This window comes from Halichoerus grypus, chromosome 4, assembly GCF_964656455.1.
Source record: "Halichoerus grypus chromosome 4, mHalGry1.hap1.1, whole genome shotgun sequence".
NCBI classification, from domain to species: Eukaryota; Metazoa; Chordata; class Mammalia; order Carnivora; family Phocidae; genus Halichoerus; species Halichoerus grypus.
This window is the reverse complement of record NC_135715.1, coordinates 89262931-89287369: the sequence shown is the minus strand read 5'-3', so window position 1 is coordinate 89287369 and position 24439 is coordinate 89262931. Positions and strand designations below refer to the sequence as shown.

The 24439-nt window shown below is 40.6% G+C and overlaps 1 protein-coding gene and 1 long non-coding RNA gene across 3 annotated transcripts in view; one reads left to right on the top strand and one right to left on the bottom strand.

The window, feature by feature from the left end:
- The window catches only part of CNTNAP5 (contactin associated protein family member 5), a 791720-nt gene that overhangs the window by 318779 nt on the left and 448502 nt on the right, over positions 1–24439 (top strand). For both annotated transcript variants that reach the window (XM_078070660.1, XM_078070661.1), the window contains exon 4: positions 19614–19761. In XM_078070660.1, coding sequence (XP_077926786.1) covers positions 19614–19761 — 148 coding nt within the window. The remainder of the gene's footprint in view (positions 1–19613; positions 19762–24439) is intronic.
- LOC144381605 (uncharacterized) lies at positions 1973–23186 on the bottom strand. Its single transcript, XR_013447079.1, has 4 exons — positions 23136–23186; positions 15723–15904; positions 14261–14362; positions 1973–2299 (listed from the first exon to the last, which is right to left on the bottom strand). It is a non-coding gene; the product is annotated as an uncharacterized LOC144381605 (long non-coding RNA).

Below are 24439 nucleotides of genomic sequence, written 5' to 3'. Positions count from 1 at the left end.
CAGTTTCAGTCCCACCTGAGAATCTTAAGTGCTACATTAAACAAATCTGTGCTTCCTTCTTGACCAAGAATAATCATATGTATACCTTCAAGACAAGTAAAATGTCTGAGAAGTGAGAAGAGTCCTCCCAGCACTCAAGCCCATATGGGAGCACAGTACCCTCCCCAATCTCCACTCCCTTCTTTAACATGCTAGGTGACAGTGTGTTTGTTCTCTTTTTCCTGCTTCCTTCCTTTTGACTGTGGATTCCTGCAGAATGCATCATTCACCTTGTATCTCTGTAGTGTCCAGCACGCAAACAGCATCCATGTCTGTCGGGTGAACTAATGAGTGAGTGAAGAAGTGAACTTCCTGGGGGTGAATGCAGCGAATAAATGGTAGGCACGTTATACTAACCAGGTTTGAGACCCTGGGTCAGACTCTTCACACTGGAAGCGACCTTGGCAATTCTCCAACCCAGTCTACCCCCTGCAGGAATCCCCCCTCCTGCATCATCCCTGGATAGCCCTGATAGCCTGCAGGTGATGCTGCTACCTCACCATGCAGACTCTTCCATTCTAGAACAGCATTATTCCCAAAAATTCCTTCCAATTTGTTCTATGTCTATAATTTAAAACTATACAAAGACGGCACATTTTTCTTCAATAATGATCTGATGGTAATTTTCACCTCCCTTTTTCACCCCCTCTCTTTCATGGTTCAGGGGCCTCAGTGTTCCTCATGTGATCATTCCCAATATCCTTTCAGTCTTGTAGCCTCTTCTGATCATGCTTGGTAGATGCTCTCCTAAAAATGCACCAGTGCCCACCTCACCCACCCCAAATACACACGCTTCAGATTTGACCTAAGTAGAGCCTAACTAGAAGGCCATCCCTCCATTGGGGATAAGCATTGCCTATTTTGGCTACTATATTCCATTGCTAATTTTCTTACAATCCATTATTTTCAAGGAAGAGGGTTTTTGTTTTTGTTTTTTAATTAAATCTCTGGGTTTGTACTCTGAGATCAAAACAAATAGAATGGAGGCTAATTTTGAGTTCATTCTTATCTTAGCCAGTGTTTCCTGAGAAAAACAAGCCTGAGGCCAAAGCTATTTTGACAAATGCAATTCCCAGGAAGCAAGAGTGAAGGAAAAGGGGATGGAAGAGGGGAAAGAGGGAATGCCATTACAAAGGAGTGGAATTCCAAGCTGGCCACATCTCCTCAAGGCTTTCAAGGGGCCTTATGGAGCCACGGAACATCCTAACAGCATGCCTGATTACTAAGGGGAGGAATGTATCCATCAACTCTGTGTCATAGATCAGTTACCTCTCCACGTGGTAACTGCTCACACATTCAGTTGACCATTTGTGAACACAGACTGTGCCTCTGGGGCAGGAGTGCAGAGATGCGTGGTTTGGGCTCTAGTCAAGGTGCTGTCAGGCTGTGGCTGGGAGGGCTGGGGCTGGGAGGGCAGCTGTGCTAGAGTGATCCTGCCCTATAGCAGTAGCAACCACCACAGCCACCAGAACTTGGGAGCCATGTAGAGCCCTGGAGGGGGAGGGGGCACTCATGCACTGTAGGTGTGGGGCTCTGAAGGGACCTTTGGATGCGACTCATCACACCTTAGTGGGTTATGTCCTTCCCCCTTCCCAGGTTTAGCAAAAAACCTTGGCTTTTAAGAAGCTTAGGGAGCAACTTCATTTAGCTCAAACATCAATTTTCTGGGAGGGCATTTTTTTTAAGATTTTATTTATTTATTTGAGAGAAAGAGTGAGTGAGAGACAGAGCACAAGCTGGGGGAGCGGGGAGAGGCAGAGAGAGAAAGAGAAGGAAACTTCCCACTGAGCAGGGAGCCTGACCTGGGACTCGATCCCAGGATCCTGGGATCATGACCTGAACCGAAGGTAGACGCTTAACCAGCTGAGCCACCCAGGCGCCCCATGGGAGGGCATTCTGTGAACCTTCATTCTAGGCCAGGTACCAGGATTATGTGCTGTCAAGGCCTAGATATGCACCTTTCCTTCCCCTTCATCATCACACATTCATATGTGTGAATGAATACTACAACATATCTGTCCTGGGCCTGACTTCGACCCTAGCACAGGGCTTAGTTTTGCTCTCACCATTATCCCCAGTGCTTCACAGAATGCCAGGCACACAAAAGGGCTCAGGGTTTATTCATCCATGAGTCAAAGTGAATGAACTATGTCCATGGGACCTGAGAGACTAAAGGAACCCATTTCTCCAAACACATCTTCTTTCCAGAACCTCGATTCAGTAGAGCCAACTCAGTGTGGACAAACTAAAGGAAACAGAGCTGAAAAGAAAACAAACAGAGAAACCACCTTTAATGTGGGGTAATGTTTAGGTACAGATAGGAAATGCAAACAAAAATTTTGAAAATCTAATAAAATGCATTGCTTAAATATATAGATAGATAGATGATAGATAGATAGATAGATAGATATATTCCTACATTTTGGGAGAAAAAGTTATCTACTGGAAATACCAACATTTCACAGTTTTCCTTTCCAATCCCACTCAAAATAAAATTCTACAAGTTTTTTTTTATGTTGATTATTTTTTTTTTACCAGTAGTAAGAACATAACACTTAGTGTCTTTCTTACTCATTTGACACTTTTCACAGCCTCTAGTATGGTTAATTAGCCCATAGGTTATGTATCTTGTCTTCTAAAATATGCTTTTGCTTCTATGTTTTTGACACCAGTACTAGTTTTTGACAAGCAAAAGGCACACATATACTTAACAAATGAATGAATTATTCACATAATAGGATTCTGGTATTAGTTGCTTTGAGACAACAAAAAAAAAAAAAAAAGAAAAGAAAAAACAAAACCAAGGCATTTCTGCCTTTCACAGAAAATACAGGTGCAAACAAATGCAAAGAATTGGTAGACTCTCCTTTAAAAACAAAAACAAAAACAAAATAAAACAAAAAACTAAACAATAGCAACAGCAGTGAAAACAACAAAGCATCGGTTGGTCACTGATGTGAAGGGGAGACCCAAGGTATCTTCCAGCTAAAGAATCAGAGGTATAAGTGCCCCCAAAGCATGGCTAATCATAGCAAAAGGGAAGAGAATTTGGTCTGGTTGGTCTCCCAGTTAACAAACCATGTGCTAGGCCCTCCCCCTGGCTTCAGATAATCCAACTGCTAACCAAGTCAACTTCTAGATGCTTTTTACTTATTTATTGTGTGCATATGTTCATGTGGGTGATTTTAGTTCCTCATCTGCATCCTCTGGTTCACCTCTCACCTGTCTACCTAACAGCTTGACAGCCAACCCCGATGAGTGACTTCTGACTTCCTAAATTTTGTAACATCTGTTCCACTAGGTAGGAAAGTTGACTTTCCAGCAGAAGGTTCTCTACTGAAAGGCCAGAGCAGCCCACCAGTCCCTGCTTTTCTCCTTGACTACACTTACTGATTCCAATCAGCTTATGAGAAATGAAACCATGGAAGACAAAGACAACTGGAGATGAACGTACTGAAGAAAAATATAGCTGAATATAGTTGGAAGTACCTATCTGACTAAACTAAACTGACTACCACCTGGGAAAGATTTATTTGTGTAGCAGCTGAGGCAAAAATGATAACATGTTGAGTTGCATACTCTTCCCTGTATTAATAGAAAATACATAGTCAGCTTTGTAGTAAGTTATTTTTGCTATGATTAACTCAAGAAGTAATCATTAAATCACACCTGTGTATAAAGTCATTGAATGTCACATGGACAGTGCATTAAATAGTAGTTTTACACACCATGCATAAAAGTTGTGATAAAAATGCTGTTCAGCAATATTTTTCCACAAGATCAGGAAAGCATATCCACTCTCTGTAAAGACATAGAACTGGAATCAAGAGTTTGTAAAGGCATTTCTGCAGGAAGATAAAGTGAGAATTTGTGCTGGACATCAGTTTTGAGAGCTGTGGGTTCACATATTATTCTGCATTGTCCAGTAGAAATGTTAAATTTTGAAACCAAACCAGCATGGGTTTAGATCTCGATTCTATGAATTACAGGAAGTGTGCCGGGGAGAAGTTACTTGAATTCTGTGGGTCTGAGTCTTCATCGAGAGATGGGGTATAAATAAATCTAGGTGGCGCCTGGGTGGCATAGTCGTTAAGCATCTGCCTTCAGCTCAGGTCATGATCCCAGGGTCCTGGGATCGAGCCCCACATTGGGCTCCCTGCTCCTCGGGAAGCCTGCTTCTCCCTCCCCCACTCCCCCTGCTTGTGTTCCCTCTCTCGCTATGTCTCTCTGTGTCAAATAAATAAACAAAATCTTAAAATAAATAAATAAATAAATAAATAAACAAATAAATAAATAAATCTATCTCACAGAGACTGGGGAATTAGCTAAAGTAACAGATTTCTAGTGTGTGTGGGGGAAAAAGCTATTACATAATAGATGCATAATATTTGCTAAGAAGGATATAAGGAGTAAGATGTTTTGCATACTTGATATTTTAAATGTTAAACTATTAACATATTTATGTTAACAAGGATAGAAAATATAAAATTTTTAAACTGGAAGTAGACACAACTTGATCATAAAAATGGACGGACTTGATAAAGTCATCTTGTTGAGTTCAACTCATCGACCTGTTCACATCACTTTGTACCTGACTTAACTCAGGCAATAAACATAGAATAAAGTGGCCCCTTTCACTCGTTGCCCTCAGGAAATTGCCACTTGCACTGGGGGAATGGTTATGTGGCAGTCCACCTCAGCACTTTTCTTTGTAATCTCTGAGTCCTTTGTTTTAGCTCTGGTAAAGAAACTCCAAACAGGAAGAGTGACAGTGTCATTAATCCAGAACACTTGCTGTTCTCACCAAAAAAAGCAAGGTGAGACCAGGCATCAGGAACGACTGCTGAAAAAGGCCAGGAGCAAATAATCAAACATTGCTCAGAGTGAGAAAAGTGACAGAGGACATGGATCTGGATGAAAGACACAGAGCAAAGTGGCTTCTCCCATTTCTGCTTTGTGCCCAGAAACCTTAAGGATGTTTATCATGGGAACCTTTTAAAGGCCAATTAGCATTTACTATATAACAAGACTGCTTACTGGGAAGAAAACGTTAGCAGGAATGAAGAACTATAAAAGCTGACAAGGAAAAGGTCAAATAATCTAAACAGGATAAAATGGTATATACTCAACAATTACCCCTGATGATGGAAAGAAATGGCTTTGATTTCCTTTAAAAGGAAAACAGTTAAAAGGATGCTAATCCTTTAAGCCAGTTGTCTTTACAAGTCTCTAGGAATGGGTTAGTTAAATGAAATCTCCAAATAGCTCAGTAAGTCAGTTCACAAAACCAAAATCTCTTTAATGGAGAGAGAGCTCTCATGCATTTTGACAGCCACATTGGAAATTAAGACCAAGATTATATCATAACAAAGTAAAGCCATACTGAAATTTATTCACTTGATCCTGCCATCTCTTTCAGAATCCCTAGTTCCTGCTTTGAATAATTTGCTCAGATATGTTTCCTAAGTGTAATATTTGAATAAGACTGACTTTTGGTTTATATTGTTTTGTTTTTTGACCAAGAGAAAATACAGAAGAAGGAAGGAAAGAAGGAAGAAAGGAAAGGAAGGGGGGAGGGAAGGACAAAAAGGGAAAAAAATCGTGCTTTGATCAGTTTGTCTTGGCAATCTGGGTATCAGGTTGACTGAGGAATTATGAAAAAGCACTTTTGATTTAACACTTTTCAGAACTCTTCCTTAAATATATTCTGGGATGTACAGACAATTGAGACTAATCTACTTGACCTCAGAACACTCCTAAAAGTTGTTTGGCTTTTTATAACCAATTTCCAAATATTAGCTTATTTTATCTTTTGTTACTTTTTCCTCCTGATCATTTAATCTAAACATAGGAACGAGAGAACATGGTAAAATGGGCATAGTTTTTGGTCAGATCCGAGCCCATGCCTGTACACCGTTGCACACTGTAACGTGTGGAGACTGTGTTGTGTGGTGTGCCTGAGCTCCTGGTCTGCAGGGGCCACCCTTCCCCCTAATTCCCACATGGCATTAGTCAAACCTTCATTTCTCATGACTTTCTCTGACCTCTAAATATTTCTGAGATGCTAAAAATATTTACACATCCCTCAAGTCCATCCTGGTGGTTACTCGTCATTTCAGGCAGGACTCCAGGCCTTTTGCTGTATCAGGATTTACTGTATCAGGATTTGCTGTCTCCGGGTTCCCCCAAGTGAAGATCCAGTTCCCTCGGAGAATTATCTAAATACAAGCTAAAACTCAACTGTAGGGTTTGGACATAAGAAGGCAGCTTGGAAATAAGTAAAAGAAAATTACAACCTAGTAAAACTTCCAACCGATTATCACGTGTTAAAGATCCTAGAGCAGCTTGCTCAGCACCTCCAGCTGGCTATCTTGCAGGGCATCTCTCTCTTGCATCCCTGGCATATCACTCTGTTGCAGACACTCAAGTGACTGCCTGCCCCTACAGGGTGCCTTTGACTGGACTGCTCCAAAACCAAAGGTGCCACTCCTCCCAGCTTACTCTAAGGGGGAGGACACGGTTTCCCCCGCTCCGGGAGGAGGCTTGCTCTGGGCATAGTCAATATGCAGAGCAACCACACAGGTCATTGTCCCAGGTGTCACCTCACCCAAACCGGATTGTGGCTTTGCTTTGAGAAGACCAAGGGGCCAAATGAAGCATTGCACACAAAACAATTGTGCAATTTCCTTCTATACATGAATGAATCAATGTAGTCAGCTTTAAACGAGCAGTTCATCCTGGATTCCAGCCACCAAGGTTTTAAAATGTTCGGAGTAAATTAGAGAACCCTCTGTAGGAGATATCACTCATATTTTAGGCATTTCTAATATGACTTAATTGTTACAGCCATTGCATGCTTTCTCTAGCCATTAATACAAGAGAAAACGGAGATGGAAACAGGAAAGACAGAAATGATACATCACGAGGCCAGCCTCAGCAACACAGTCCCTGACAGAACATGGCTTAGACCCCCAGGGATAGATTGAGTCCATCCTGACCCTATCTTGACAAATGACACATTATTAATGAGAAGGAGGAGATGGATAGTGAACATGTAAGGAACATTTGCTGCATGCAGGATTACTATGTATTTTACACGTACCATCATCTTTCATCCTTACAATAGCCCTTTGATGTGCACAGGGCCCTGATCCCCATCCTACAGGGGAGGAGACAAAGGCATGCACAAAGAGGTAAGGTAACTTATGGAAGCCCCATTGTGATGGAGATGAGAGTGCACTCCATTGTGTTGCATTTCACCCTTCCTTTTGAATGCACGCCTACCCTGAATCATGCATTCTACCTACACTCCATAGGAATCTAGTAGAGCTCAGATTTAGGCTTAAAATCCGATGAAAGTGTCAAGACCCCCTGTCATAGCAGTTATTTATTTACTTTTTTTTTTACATGCATATTAAAATACTTTGGATGTTACCCTTGATAAATGCTAGGGTGAAAGAGTCTTCCAAACATTAAGTTCACTCAAGGAATGTAGACTCTAATAAAGGAAACAAACATGCCCATTGATAAAGCAAAGGAAAGAACAAAGATGGAAAGCGGAGGGGGTTAGGGGGCAGCGGGGTGGGGGGCTGGGTGTGTGCTGTATAAGGTCAAGGTTTACGCACATGTTTAATACATGATATTAGACAAGTATGGAGGTTATCAGATGGAATTATATATAAAATCTTGCGCTGAAAAGTGTTTATTCTTTCATTGTAAAAGTCATGTATGCACATGCATTGGTTTAATACAAAAGAAAAAGTATTAAGTCCCCTGACAGTTAGAAATAACATACAATTGCAGTTCAGAGGACAGGGAGACCGTGGCTCCTGAAAAGCAACTGTGTGGGTCAAGGAGAATGGAGGCTTGAACAGATGGGCAGCCCTGTGCTCGCTCCTAGCTCCACTGTCAGGGACTCACCAGACCTCTAAGTCTGTCTCCAAAATGCCCAGAAACAATGTAGGATGGGACAAGGACTGATTGGAGAACACGTGCCTGGATCATAATTGACATCCAATAAATGTGAGTTCTCCTCCCTCTTTTGCCTAGGGAATTAGGATTCACTTCATTAACAAATTGACATTTGACATGGGTTTGAAAAATAATTATGACCTAACATAATAATAGTTAATATTTATACAGGTAATACTTTAGGTCAGAACTTCATACTTGATGCAAGAACTATTCTAAGCAATATCCAAGCTGTCTATATGAATATATGTATTACTTAGGATCATTCTGGCATGATGTATGAGATGTGTGTGTTAACAAATATACACACAGACATGCCTGTGCATGCGCTCGCGCACACGCACCCTCATTTCAACAATCCCAAGGAATGCATTCTTATCCTCATTTTAAACTTGGACAGATATTAGTACAGAAAAGTTAAGTACTCGTCTGAGTCCTCACACCCAGTAAGGATTTGAACTTAGGCACATGCTCCAGAGTCCGTCCTCTTGTCTGTACTGACTTGCTGCAAAGGCATAGCAAGAAGGTACTGAAAGAAAATTCTTTGTAATATCCATGGCCAACGACAGTGAAGAGCCTAGTTTTTGGAGTTTACAAGGCATGCAGGGATTGTGAGAAATAAGACTCATAAAAAATAGAATAGGGTCAGCTAACAGGGCCTTGGATGCCACGCTAAAGAGCTGAAAATGCCCGTTCGACTTCATTCAGACATGGTCAGCAATGAAGTCAGGCCAAGTGTAGAATTATCAAGATGGATAGTCTGAAAATGACTATTTCATTTTGGGGATGAAGCAGAGTACAGACAGGGCTTGAGTGTTCCTTGACACAATGAGGTCCAAAGGCATTACCCAAGTTTAATCCTCTGCATTCTCTGCGGAGCATGAAGACCTCCCTGGTACTTAGTTGCAGGGGCAGCTGGGAGGACAGTTAATGTTAGCAGTGGAAGCCAGTGCACACTATTGGAGAAGGGCCTATCAATTTATAGTTCTAGGTAATCTTTTTTTTTTTTTTTTGAAAAAGGAAGATTTTTTTAAAAAATATTTTATTGGGTGCCTGGGTGGCTCAGTTGGTTAAGCGACTGCCTTCGGCTTGGGTCATGATCCTGGAGTCCCAGGATCGAGTCCCGCATCGGGCTCCCTGCTCGGCAGGGAGTCTGCTTCTCCCTCTGAACCTCCTCCCTCTCATGCTCTCTGTCTCTCATTCTCTCTCTCTCAAATAAATAAATAAAATATTTAAAAAATATATTTTATTTATTTATTTGACAGAGAGAGAGAGTGTGCGCACACAAGCAGGAGGAGTGGCAGGCGGAGGGAGAAGCAGACTCCCCAGTGAGCAGGGAGCCTGATGAGGGGCTTGATCCTAGGACCCTGGGATCGTGACCTGAGCTGAAGGCAAACGCTTAACCGACTGAGCCACCCAGCGCCCCTTGAAAAAGGAAGTTTTAGTATATAATTCCTTTCATAAGTATTATTACTCCCATTTATTTTTTTATTTTTATTTTTTAAAGATTTTATTTATTTATTTGACAGAGAGAGAGAATGAGAGAGCACAAGCAGGGGGAGCTGCAGAGGGAGAGGAAGTAGCAGACTCCCCGCTGAGCAAGGAGCCTGATGCTAGGCTCCATCCCAGGATCCTGAGATCATGACCTGAGCTGAAGGCAGATGCTTAGCCAACTGAGCCACCCAGGCACCCCGATTACTCCCATTTAATAGATAAAGAAACCAAGATTCTGAAAGACAAAATAAATGGCCTTTGGCTATATATGAAATAATGGTAGGAGGTTGTTTTCAAGGGTACCTCCACCCAAAGCCCCGCAGCTTCATACTGCATCATGCAGTCGAGGAACCTGTAACACATCTCAAGAGGTATCAGGGATAATAAGTGAAATGAAGAATGAAAATGTCATGCATTCCCCCCTGCCATGTATCGGGTGCTAGAGACACAAAATGATTCAGGGTGGAGGTCCTCAAAGTGATTGCTGTCTACAGGAGGGGACCAGTATAACGCACAGGTTTTAGCCCTATTGTTGGTGTGATGCCATGACAGAAGAAGCAGCAGGGATCAACAAGGGAAGTGTTGCCAGCTTAAACAAAGAGGTTGGGAAGAGCATAGCAGAGATCCTTAAAGGAGAAGTTTGCAGGTGTTTGAGGGAAACTCTAGCAGAATGATACAGTAGAAGAAGGGCATGGGTAAGGAGAGAAGCAGCAGGAGATGGTTGGCAAAATGGAGGGCTTTATAATAGGGAATACTAGAAATTTATCCTTGATTTTAAAGGTAATAAACTCTCTTGTAAGATTGATTAAATGGAGTAACACCAGAAGGAGAAAGATTATCTGGTGGCTATTGCAGTCACCCAGGGAAGAGCTGATGAAGGTGGTGCAGAGAAAGAAAGAAGCGAACCATACACCAGATGTTTTCTTTTCTCATTTACTCAGGGCCACACCTCAGGGCTTACAGCAAATATTCAGTGATTTCAAGTTATTAGCCACACTGTCAGCAGAAATGAAATATTTTTGCATATAATTTTTCCTTCCTTCCATCCTTCCTTCCTTCCTTCCTTTCCTTCCTTCCTTCCTTCCTCCCTCCCTCCTTCCTTCCTTCCTCCTTCCTTCCTTTCTCCTTCATTCCTTTGTGCTTCAAGTGTTCCTTTTAAAAATGTCCACCACAGGGGCGCCTGGGTGGCTCAGTCCTTAAGCGTCTGCCTTCGGCTCAGGTCATGATCCCAGAGTCCTGGGTTCGAGCCCCACGTCGGGCTCTCTGCTCAGCGGAAAGCCTGCTTCTCCCTCTCCCACTCCCTCTGCTTGTGTTCCCTCTCTCGCTGTGTCTCTCCCTGTCAAATAAATAAATAAAATCTTAAAAAAAAAAAAAGTCCACCACAGTGAGATATCACCTCACACCTGTTAGAGTGGCCGTCATTAAAAAGACAAGAGATAACTGTTGGCGCGGATGTAGAGAAAAGGGAGCCCTGGTGCCCTGTTGGTAGGATTATAAACTAGCACAGCCACTATGGAAAACAGTATGGAGGATCCTCAAATAATTAGAAATAGAACCATCATATAGTCCAGCAATTCCATTTCAGGGAATATATCCAAAATATATCCAATTTTACATTTACTAATGTAAAATAAGATATCTGCACCTCCATGTTAACAGCAGCATTATTTACAATTAGCCAAGACCTGGAAACAGCCTAAGGGACCATTGGCAAATGAATGGATAAAGAAGGTGTGGGGGGAAGGGGGACTGGAGGAAGGTGGTCAAAAGCTACAAACGGAATTCCAGCTATCAGATAAATAAGTACTAGGGATGTGACTCACAGCATGATGACAGCTATGTGGTATAGGAAAGTTGTTGAGAGTAAACCCTAAGAGTTTCCCTCACAAGTAATTTTTTTTCTTCCTTTTTCTTTTTATTGTATTTCTATGAGATGATGGATATTAACTAAACCTGTTGTGGAAGTCATTTCACAATATAGGTAAATCAAACCACTATTCTGTACACCTTAAACTTATATAGTGATGCATATCAATTATTTCTCAGTAAAACTGGAAAAAAATGGAAATTCTGATTTTCCCTAGGAAGGATCATTGCTTCAGCTACCCATAATTTAAAAGAAAAAAAGCTGAAAGTCAACTAAGAACAGAAATGGAACAAAGGAGGAAAGGAGAAGAGAAGCAGACCATGATAAACTTGGCCTATAATATGGTTTTGCCAACAGCTAACAATGAGCTAACTTCTCTTCAGAGTGCTAGTTTGAGATCCAGATCTCAGGAAAACAAATAATAATAATAAAAAAAGACACATGTTGTCTGCTTTCATGCTCCTATTTCCAGAGAAATCTGCTGTCCTCAAAGGTTTCTATTCAGCAAAGTTAAATTATCTTAGCAGAAAATCAGCTACGTGACAGGTGAATTGGGGCTTATCAGCTGATGTACACATTGCTATTTGGAAGTGAGCCCATAAAGCACTGTGGAGGAAATAATGGTAAGGGCATCCTAGAACCTTTTGGTGCTCACTTGGTCCTCATAGGACTAGCATCAGGCTTAGCCTGTTCTCTGGCTAATTAAATATAAAGGACAGTGGGAACCAGACCCACAGTCTACAAATAGCTTGTGAGGCCAACAATTGGACCCTCACAGGCACAGAATAACATCAAGGAAGAAATACGCACAGCATGTGTCGCCCACTCTCACCTTGTGATACTTGTCCCTCAGGTAGTTTCTGACAGTGTGGATAGCACAGGCTTTTCCAATTATATAGATTGAGACTCCGCTGTCCCTTTGCCTCTCTGAAGGGCTCTAGTCTAGGAATTAAGAGCATTAAAGTCAAAGGACATCTCGGCTCCTTCCACAGTTTGGCTATTGTGGACATGATGAATGGATAAAGAAGATGTGGTTCATATTACAATGGAATATTACTCAGCCATTAGAAAGGATGAATACCCACCATTTGCATCGACATGGATGGAACTGGAGGGGATCATGCTAAGTGAAATAAGCCAAGTAGAGAAAGACAACTATCATATGGTTTCACTCATATGTGGAATATAAGGAATAGTGCAGAGGACCACAGGGGAAAGAGGGTAAAACTAAATGGGAAGAAATCAGAGAGGGAGACAAACCATGAGGGACTCTGGACTCCGGGAAACAAACCGAGGGTTGCAGAGGGGAGGGTGGTGGGAGGATCAGGTAACCGGGTGATGGGTATTAAGGAGGGCATTTGTTGTGATGAACATTGGGTGTTATTTTTTTTTAAAGATTTTATTTATTTATTTGACAGAGAGAGACACAGCGGGAGAGGGAACACAAGCAGGGGGAGTGGGAGAGGGAGAAGCAGCTTTCTGCAGAGCAGGGAGCCCTATGCAGGGCTCCATCCCAGGACCCTGAGCCAAAGGCAGACGCTTAATGACTGAGCCACCCACACGCCCCAACACTGGGTGTTATATGCAACTAATGAATCATTGAACACTACATCGTATATTAATGATGTACTATATGTTGGCTAATTGAACATAGTAATAAAAAAATTAAAAAAATTAAATTTGTTTCAAGAGGAAAAAGAAAGCGCATTAAAGTCAGCTATGGCTGGGGCGCCTGGGTGCCTCAATTGGTTACTTGAGTCTTCCTTCGGCTCAGGTCATGATCCCAGGGTCGTGGGATCAAGCCCTGCATCGGGCTCCCTGCTCGGCAGGGAGTCTGCTGCTCCCTCTGCCTGACACTCCCCCTGCTTGTGCTCTATATCTCTCTCTCTCAAATAAATAAGTAAAATCTTTATAAAAAAATAAAATAAAGTCAGCGGTGGTAGTGGAAGGAACTCCCATATGTAGTATTGTTTCAATCCCCCCTTCAACTAATTATCTTTCATTGAGAAAATGTCTTATAAATCTTATCTTTGGCTTGTCAACCGAAATCGGTGAATATGAAATTCTCTCAAGATGATGTTATGTGCACATTTCTACGGAGCACAATCCCTTTAAGATATTCCATGAAAAAAAATACCAGGTTCCATAATGAAACAAGTTAGGGGAACAAATATGGATCCTTCCTTCATTCAGCAGATCTTTCCGGGCCTCACCTGTGATTCCAGAAGACCCTGCTCTCTTAGAGCTTGCAGTGCATGGACAGAGAAACAAATAAAGCAAGATGAGTTTAGGAAAGAAAATAAAGCAAGATAAGAAAACAGGTTGTGCTGGAGAGGGAAAAGGAGTTGGCAAGATACCCTACTAAAGCCACTGCAGGGAGCATAAAAGGACTGAAGAGCTCAACAGTCGTTCCATCTTGGTTTTCACCCATGATTTACCCTGGACACAGCGGTTAGTCCCTTTCTATCTCTAGGCCTGGCCCTTACTGCAATGTCCCTTCACTCCAGGTCCTATAATAGAAGACCAGGCTCTCCTGGCAACCCCCAGGTTAGTTACTTACTAACTTCTGCTGGCAAGTCTCACTATCTCCCTTTACTGGGAATAAGCAAGAATGCATGTGATGGGTTATTGCATTTGGAGACTTCATACCTGATGAGATTTTCATGTGAATAACTTTAATATTGGTAAATTAATAATAAAGTGGCCAATATTAGGACTTCACATAGGATTCCGTTTTCTGAACTGGCCACGCAGTAGCCATGTTTCAAGAGGATGACTGGCAGTTAAGGAGAGAGTAAGAGCAAAATGACAATTGACCATTGACTGCACAAGAGCATGTGTGACAAAGGTTGTGTCAGGGTTCATAGGGGAATGAGGAAGCATTCATACCTCATGCTGGAGGGCATTTCTAATGCCAGAAGCCAAGGCGGAAACAGATATCTCTTCAGTGATACAGTCACACAACCTGGAAAGAGCAGGAACACATCATTCCTAAAAGAAGGGAACAGGACATGAGTGTGTGATTGTAACTATCAGGGCTCCACCTGAGAGCCCCACTCAGCTTGTGGTCAAGGTCAAGTCGGAGTGACAGTTTTTCTCTACTGTTGCCCTGAATCCTTGAGTTGTTCTTCTACTCTGGAGGCCACACTGGCAAAGGAGACAGAGTGGATAATGGCATGGATTAGTTTTCCTCTTTGCCAACTATTGGGATCAAGCGACAGAGGCGGGGCCCTTTTTATACTGCTATCAAGTTCAGGGTAGTCTTCTAGCCCAATTCAATAACTCTTCCTATGAAGTTCAAATAGATATATGACATCTGCACTTATCATGATATAATGATGTCATGGACACCGTACTACAAACCAGAGTAGAATAAAAAAGAATTCAGCAGTTTAATTTTCCTTTTTACACCCCTAAAATCTATCACTTAGGGAATAGAGTCAATGCTGTTGTAATAGCGCCTTATGGAGACAGATGGTAGCTACACTTGTGGCGATCACAGCATAACATATGAACTTGTCAGATCACTATGTTGTACACCTGAAACTAATGTGACACTGTGTGTCAATTATACTCAAATAAAAAATGATAAAAATTAAGTGCTAAAAAAAAAGAATTCCTGTCAGCCAATAGTGTCCAGTGCCTATACATATCTCTCTCATTTCCTTTTCTCTAAGTGCCTGCCTGAAATCCATTTCCACACATACCCCTGCATAGCAGTTGGAACACAAGCCTGAGCGGGTTTATCAATTTTAGTTTTAACTCTGCAGTTTGCATTTTAATTACCCTCTGCCTTATTAAATATATCTTATTAAATTAAAAAAATGTATTTCTAATTAGCTCTGAGCTGCTAGTCCTTCCTTAGCTATAGTTTGTACTGTTTTTTTTTTTTTTTTTTTCCTCCTGGGAAAACCCTTTGAATGTCATTCAGAAAATTTAAGTATGATTGACAAATGCCTTGCATGGGGCTTGAGGGTATTAATAAAGTCACTGCTTTAGAATATACTCTCACACAAAGATATTTTTACGCAAGAATTAGTGATTGAAATTTCTTTCTCTCTGTGTGAATGTATTGTATCTGTGAGAGTTTACTATGTCTACTGTCATATGCATATAGTATTTAATGTAATATTCACAACTGCCTTGGAGATTTTATTTTTACTCTTCTCCTGATGAGAAAACCAAGAGTCAAAAAAGTTGCGCTCCTTTGCTCATTCATTCACTCAGTGAATTCAGCAACTTACTAATAACCGTGTGAGCTATGTCAAGGTGCTGTTTGTAATTCACTGATTCTGAGATTACTACAATGCACAAATTTGGTTTAGGTTACTGAATGCCATTTCAACCATACCTTTAAGAAATACTGTGTTCCGGGGCGCCTGGGTGGCTCAGTCCTTAAGTGTCTGCCTTCGGCTCAGGTCATGATCCCAGGGTCCTGGGATCAAGCCCCGCATCGGGCTCTCTGCTCGGCCGGGAGCCTGCTTCTCCCTCTCCCACTGCCCCTGCTTGTGTTCTCTAGCTGTCTCTCTCTCTCTGTCAAATAAATAAAATAAAATCTTCAAAGAAATACTGTGTTCCATGCACTATGCATTCCAGTTTAAAATAAGATACAGTCTATATCCCCAAAGGAATTACAGTCCTAGTATGGGGACAACAGGGCAAATCAGCAGGATGGTTAGGGTTAGCCCTCAAAGTTCATCTCCTTTCTCTCCCACTCTACTGCTTCTTTTAAAAGAGACCCCTAGGCAGCATGGTGTTTGGCAGAGCACCAGACTTGAAATAGGTCTCCCTGAGGATTCCTGATCTTCCCTGTCAAGGTTACAGAGGCAGAATTTGGTTGTTGCTCTTGTTAGTTATTGCTCAGACTGCAGTTAGGCAAATTAATGACATCTTCCCTATGATACCTGGTTGATTACGATCTTGCTGCCATTCCAAGTCATCAGTGGGGTTGGTTCAATGTGATGTATTTGTTGAAGCCAAGTGAGTTGCTCTGGTGGCAGCTAACCCAGACCCTTCTACTTTCCACTGATAAGTGTCAGTTACTGTCCCATCTTAGACTCCTAGTGTGTGCCTACTCTATTTAGCTGCCTAGGAAGGAGTACGAAGAGCATCAGCACCTTCAGTATGACCAACGATTCTTCCATTCAGAAGCCAAAATGTTGTTTACTGTCAGGGAATGAATGCCTAAGTGGAAGTTGCTGAATGCTGACTCAAGCACTCTCATTTTCTTGTGCATTCTCCTCCATGCTCTCCCTGGTGAGCCCCCTTCTATGTGGTTGCTTTCTCTTATAAGCACACAGGAACTGAACTTCTGTGATCCTTACATTTCTTTAACTACAGGGGGAGACATGGGGGAAGAAAGATTACCTAGTGCGCTGTGTTCTTATGTAGGGACAAAATCAATGAACAGTTTTGTCAAGAACCATATGCATGATATTTTATAATAATAACAATAATAATGATGATGATGATGATGCCATTTATCCAACAGTATGACAACAGTAAAAGGTCTGTGCTCAAATTCAGTATATTACTGCTTGATGTGGGATGAGAACAAAACAAAACTATTCTGAGAAATACTATATATAATGACGTTCACAATTAACCTCTCTGATTCCCAGAGTTTGCTGGTGAGGTGGGGAGCCCTATATGGGCTGGCTACACAATTATAAGATGTACTGCAAGTTCAGAAAGTTTGAATGTACATGTGCGGGGGTGGGGGTGCCTCCTTAGTGAGGAAGCTGGCTCAACCTTCCTGATGATATGTGCAGTGAGCTGAAGTATGCAGAGGCCGGCCTAGGACGTGTCTGGTGTGGAGCAGCCCCACGAAACTGGGAGCTATTATTGTGCCAGGGGCAATACTTGGTTTCAGAAACCCGACATATGCGGTGATAATGGGAATTAAATCAGAGTCACTGGACTTTCATCAGAGTCTCTGTAATCCGGTCTCAACTTGGTAATTTCGTGATTTAGGATTTATGATCCAATTTAAACTCTCCAAAATTAAGTTGTCTCATTTTTAAAATGAAGATAATACAGATTTTCTATCTCACAAGGATGTTCTGTTCAAGTGAGTTGATGGATGGGCTTGGTAGTCTTTTTCTGTCTCTCATCATCAAAAAAAAAAAAAAAATACTGATCCGGTTTCTATCATCAGAGCTTAGTTCTGCCCCTTCTAGAACTTCATGAACATAGAATCATGCAGTATGCCCTCTTCAGGGCTGGCTTCTTTTGCTCAACACATGGTTTGTTGTAGGTGCTACTGGTTATTTTTTACTACTGAGTAGTAATCCAATCTACTAATATTCTGAGTTCGATTTACTAGTTTTCTCACATCTTGGGATGGAAATGTAGATTTTTTTTTTTAACTTGACTTCTTTCTTTTTATGTAAAAAAGCATTTAGAGCCACATACTTTCTTCTAAGGTCTCCTTTGGCTGTGTTCCAGAAATGCTGATAAAAGTGTTTTTATCATTATTCAATTCAAACTATTTTGTAGATTCCATTTTGATTTCTTCTTTGACCTATAGGTAATTTAGAAGTGTGTTGACTAACTTCCAAACATTTGAGGGTTTCCTAAATAATTTATTATTATTAATCCTGAACTTAATTGTGGTCAGAAAACAAAGTATAGTTCTTTATGGTATAGAATAGGGTCTTTCTTAGTGAATGTTCCATGTGTGCTTGAAAACAATGTATCTAATCTGCAGTGGTTCAATCTTCTATGAAGAGTAATTAGGTTGGTTTCACTGTTTGAATATTCTATATGCTCACTGGCTTTTCTTCCCACTTGTTCCATCAGTTATGAGGGAGGATATTAAAAGTCAACTGTAACTGTCACTGCTGTGTTTCTTCCCTTTTTTTTTTCTGTCAGGGTTTGATTCTTGTATTTCAAATCTCTGTTTAGAAGCAAACACATTCAGTTTTGTTTTTGTTTTTTGTTTTTCTTCTTCATGATGAATTGACCCTTTGTAATTTTGAGAAGTTGTTATCTTGCAATATAGCCTCTTTGTCTAATATTAATACAAAAATTCCAGGTTTCGTATACCTACTGTTTGCATGTAATATCTTTTCCCATCCTTTATTTTCAACCTGTCAGTATCTTTACTATTAAAAAAAAAAGTATCATATACAAAGTACACAGATGAGCCTTACTGTTTTGTCCAGGCTAACAATTTCTAACTTTTCATTAGAGTTGTAACTCATTTTTCTTTTAATGTAATTATGTTTCTTAAAATTAAGTCTACTAGAAATTCCTTTTTTTCTTTTCTTCTTTGTGATTTATTCCTTTGTTTCTCTTTTCCTGTCTTATTTTGTGTTAAACTGGGATTTTTGTTGCTGGTTTGTTGTTCTTGTTTTATTATTATTATTATTATTATTATTATTATTTAATATTCCATCCTTTCTCTTTTATTGGCTTTGTGGCTATACCTTTTTGGTTTATTTTTATGCATCTTTAACTTATCACGGTTTACATCAAATTGGTATTATATCACTTTACATAAATTGTGGGGCCTTATACTAGTGTAATTCTATTTATCCTATATCCCATCTTTCATAGTTTTATTGACATATGTTTACTTCTATATATGTTATAAATCTCACAATACATTTTTATTTTTCCCTTAAACTGTGCATTAACTTAAGAAGTTTAGGAAAAGAAAGAAAGCTAGTCTTTTATTTTTACCCACATATTTACCCCTTTGAGTACTCTTCATTCCTTCTTTCCCGTAACTTGACAATTCTATCTTGAATCAGTTACTTTAGATTGTAGAACTTATTTAGCAATCTTAGCAGTGGGGGTCTGTAGGCAATAAATTATCTCAGCTTTTGTTTAATGAAACTATGCTTATTTTTTTCTTCAGAACTGAAAGATATTTTTGCTGGGTATAGAAAGCCAAGTTGATGGTGTCCTACTTTCAGCATTGGTTGGTCTCCACCATTTCTCATGAGAAGTTGGCTGTCACCCTTATTGTTTTTCAGTTGTTATCTTCAGCATTTGAGCTGGCTTTGGGTGGGTGGTAGCTTCAATGCATCTAATAGGGGTATACATTATTCTTTGAGAAACTCCCTCTGCTAAATTCAGAATTTTCATGAGAGTCAGATTCTATTTGACATATGTGAGAACTTGAGGATTTTCTTGGAGTAACATATGTGGATTTGCAATGATGCTTTGAGCTTGGGCATGGGCATGAGATGCAATAGTATCATAGACCTCACTGAGCCTCCTTTTCTCTCTGCAGACCTTTGCAGGAAACATGAATGCTGACAGCGTGATGCACCACAAGTTACTGCACTCAGTGAGAGCCCGCTTCGTTCGCTTTGTGCCCCTAGAATGGAATCCAAGTGGAAAGATTGGCATGAGGGTGGAGGTCTATGGATGCTCCTATAGTAAGTGTATAAATGTACCCTCACGCTGGTGTGTTGTGAGCAGCCTTCCCCACATGGTACTAGTTTATCTATAATTGAGTAGAACCAGTTTATCTCAATTGCCATTGAGATGGCAATCTCAATTGTTTTAACGTTCTTTCAAGTCTCTAATAACTTCTGCACGTTTGAAAATGTAAAAAACCCTTCTGCGTAGGAATGAAGGAGCTCTGTGGTGATAACATGATAAGAGCTTAACAACACAAAGTTCAAAGTTAAGAGCTCTTGGAGTTTGAGCATCATTGGTCCTTGAAGTAGAAGAGTAATCTGAGCTCCATTCTTTCCCAGAAGTGGGGTGAGGTATTATAAATTCGCCCCCCCTTCAAAACCATGAGGAAAAAATGTTCTCCCTCTTCACGTGTTCTAGAAGAGGAGGAAAAGGAACATTTCAACCCAGTGTAACCCAGGGAATGCTTCTTTCCTGGAATTATGCTGGCCATCCATTTGTCTGTGAGTTGTTGGTACTGAATGTAGAAGTGGTGCTTAATCTTGCAAATAAGAAAGGTTGTAAACATGGGTAGAGCTGGCAATCACTCTAGAATAAAGTAACAATTATGCAAGAAATGTAATCATTCCTATAATTCTCCCCTATACATTTTATATTTAAATCTAAAATTGCATCATCATAAATTATTTTTCTACTTTAGCAGTGACACCTCCTGCTTATATGCCAAAACCCGGTGACTTCCAGTGAATGAACACATGTGATTGCTACCACTAAAATTAGTTCAACAAGTCCTATTGAAGTGTCTATTTGGTTACATGCTTGTACTATTTTCTGTAATGTGGTCAACTGAATGCCTGTATCAGAATCATCTGGAGTTGTCCTTAAAAATGCATTTGCCTAGCCATGTCCTATACATCCTGGATTAGGATTCTGGGCATAGGGACTCAGAAAGCTGAGTATTTAACAAGCTCCCTATGGAAGCTATGGACACAGAGTGTCTAGTAAAAATAAATTTCTGCACGGAGGGGATTTACTTGTGAAATGATTGTCTTTATCTTGAACAAGCACTTCCAGAAAGAATGTGTTAATACAACAGATACATCAACAAACCATTAGGCTAGGGAGACACTGCCTTCCACAAAGCATAGAATGTCTATGAGGGTATATGCTTCCTATCCGGGGATATCTGGCACACCCAGAGTCTCTTGTTACCTCTTCTCTTGATAACAGTTGTCACTACTCTGAGGTTTATTTTTAAGTACAACATGAAGCTTTCATGCTGAAGTTAAAAAGATTATTTATATTATAACTTCACCAATCTATTTAGGTGTAACAATCTTATTACTATTTAACTTGTCCTCATTGTTTTCTGCCAGTCCAGCCTGTTGTCCTTGCTCTTCATGCACATTGTTCTGTGTGCGTGCACAGAAAGACTCAGAGCATCAAGTTAAATAGCACACTGTAGGGTGAAAGAGACCTTTGAGCAACATGTACAGCTTTTTTTGTTGCTGGATCCCTTTGAGAATCTGATGGCAGTAAAGGACCCTCTCTTAAGGAAAAGTGCCCACAGTAACATTTTTTATAGGTAGATTTTTCTACAATATTAGGAAGTCCACAGATCTGGTAAAGCCCAATTCTTGACCAACGTAACAGCCCCTGATTTGGAATAGCCCAGTACTACATAGATTCCTCTCCAGGTAGACTCCTTGCCTAATGAATGCATCCCCTCAGGGGATAAGTTACCTTTTGGTACCTAGTGTGAGTGATGGGATATTAGCCACCTGGGGGAGCTGCTGGACCCAGAGGTCTATGACCATCCTCAAGCCAGGACCTGGTCCTTTTCAGTCACTAGTCCCGGTGCTTTGATGCTTTTTCCTGAGGGAAAGGGGGGGCACGTCCCTCATTTCTATCTAAAAACACATCTCAGCCTGTCCTCTGGATCCCAACTCTCTTTCAACATCATCTTATCTCCCATTTCAACTGGATCATTCCTAAAAATATAAAACTTTGCTGGACAAGCTATCATACAAAGCAGCAACAACAAAAGCCCTACGGCCCTACTTAGCAGCTACTTCTCCCTCTCCACCTTTCTTTTCCCAGAATAGCTTCTCTCCAAATCTTGTCCGTGGTTACTGACTCTACCTGCTCACCTCCCGGCATGCTGCGATTGATTCTATTCAGTCTGTACACATGTGGTGTTCAGTTTAAAGTGTCAGCTTGGCTAGGCTGCAGTCTTGCTACTAAAGTAAACACGAATTTAGGTGTTTCGGTGATGTGGTGAACATCTACAATCACTGGACTTTAGGTAAAGGAGATTAGCCTTGATGTCTGGGTGAGCTGGATTCAGTCAGTTGAAAGGTTTTAAGATCAGAACTGAGGTTTCCCTGAGGAAGAAGAATTTCTACTTGTGCTGTGCAGCTTCAGCTCCTGCCAGAGTTTCTGGCCTGCCCCTCCTGACCTGACATAACAGATGAATTTTAAACTTGTCTAGCCAGCCCCCACAATTGTGTAAGCCATTCCTTGTAATATATCTATATATGTATCTGTATCTGTACCTCTATCTATCATCTCTCTCTCTCTCTCATCTATCATCATCTATCATCTATCTATTATCTATCATCTATCTATCTATCTGTCTATCTATCTATCTATCTATCTATCATCTCTCTCTCTCTCTCATCTATCATCATCTATCATCTATCTATTATCTATCTATCTATCTATCTATCATCTATCTATTATCTATCTATCTATCTATCTATCATCTATCTATCTATATCTATCATCTGTCATCTATCTGCATATCTATTATCTATTATCTATCTATCTATCTATCTATCATCTATCTATCTATCTATATCTATCATCTATCATCTATCTGCATATCTATTATCTATTATCTATCTATCTATCTATCTATCTATCTATCTATCTATCTATCATCTATCTATCTATATCTATCATCTGTCATCTATCTGCGTATCTATTATCTATTATCTATCTATCTATCTATCTATCTATCTATCTATCTATCATCTATCATCATCAATCACCTAATCCTATTTCTCTGGGGAACCCCAACTGATGTAGAATGCCCCACAGAAACTATTTTAGTCAAGACTACCAGTGACCTCCACATCGCCAACTCCAATTGCCACTTCTCATATTTCTCCTTCACTCAACCTCTCAGTAGTATTTGGTTCAATTAGCCACTTCCACTTTTTAAAAACCTGGTTTCCCTTCTAGCTCACTGTGACCTATGCTAAATCTCAGGGCTCGGTCTCAACTTCTTTACAGTTCATAGTAGCTCAGTCAGCTCTGCCCTCCAAAACACATCCCAAATCCATGTACTTCTCCTGCTTCCAGAGCTGAAGCCTCTGTCAGTACTCACCTTGTGTACTTAAATAGACTTCCAGCTGGACTTCCTGCTCCATGCCACAGTGTCCCCAGACCTATTTAACAGGCAGCAGCCAAAGTGATATTTATAAAAAAGAGATAAAATTGCATCATTCCCCTGCCTGCTTCACTTAAAATAAAATCGAGACTCCTTTCTGGCAAGTAAAGTTTCTTATTGGATGCTCCATGCCAATCTCTTCAAATTCCTTTTACTTCTTTCTGTCCTTAGAGGCTTTCTTGCTATTCCTGGAACATGCCGGGCTTTTTCTACCTTAGGGCCTTTGCACTTTCTGTTCCCTAAGCACAGGACAGCTTTTTCCAAGAATTTACATAGTTAGTTCCTTCAGCCAATGCAATTTTCTATTCTGATGCCGCCTCTTCAGAGAAGTCCTCTCTGGTCACCTCTCTAAAGTCTCCTGCCCTACTTCCTGTGCATCAACCATCATCCCCTGGCTATATGATGTGATTTTATTTTCTTCCTGGTGCCTATCACAAACCAGAATCATGTTCTTTTGTTTTGGCTTATTTGTTTGTTGTTTGCCTCCCCAAATCCCTGAACCAAAATATAAGTTCCATGAGAACAGGCACCTTGTCTGTTAAGTCTCAGTACCTCTTAGGCACAAATAAGTAGTTAATAAATATTTGTGGAATGAATGGATACATATATCAGTCCAATCTCAGCATGGGCAACCATGTAATTCTTCTGAAATTACTTGTTGTTAATACACCCACTGTAGTTTCTGGGGAACTGTTTTTTTTTTTTTTTTTTTTTCCTATGGGCTTATAAATCCTTTTCTCAAAATTCCATTTGAGTATGTTGCTCAAGATTGGTAGAACTTACAGTTCTGTAATTTCTTAAGACTTCAAGTTTTAACATTTGGAAATACCTGCATATTCATTCATTCATTCATTCATTCCCTCATTTATTCATTCAGTTCATAACTTTATTTAGCACTTAAGATATACCAAGCATGGGTTACCTGGGTGGCTCAGTAGGTTAAGCGTCTGCCTTCAGCTCAGGTCATGATCCTGGGGTCCTGAGATCGATCCCCACTTCGGGCTCCCTGCTCAGCAGAGAGTCTGCTTCTCCCTTCCTCTCTCCCTCTGCCTCTCCCCCTGCTTGTGCTATCTCTCACTCTCTCTCTCTCTCAAATAAATAAATAAAATCCTAAAAAAGAAAAAAAGATACACCAAGTATCATGCAGAGCCCTAAGGGATATAAGGAATAAACAAGGCCTTTTCCTGGACTTTTATAAGTCCTGTATTTCTTTTTTTCTTTGAAGCATTTTTTTTTTTGTG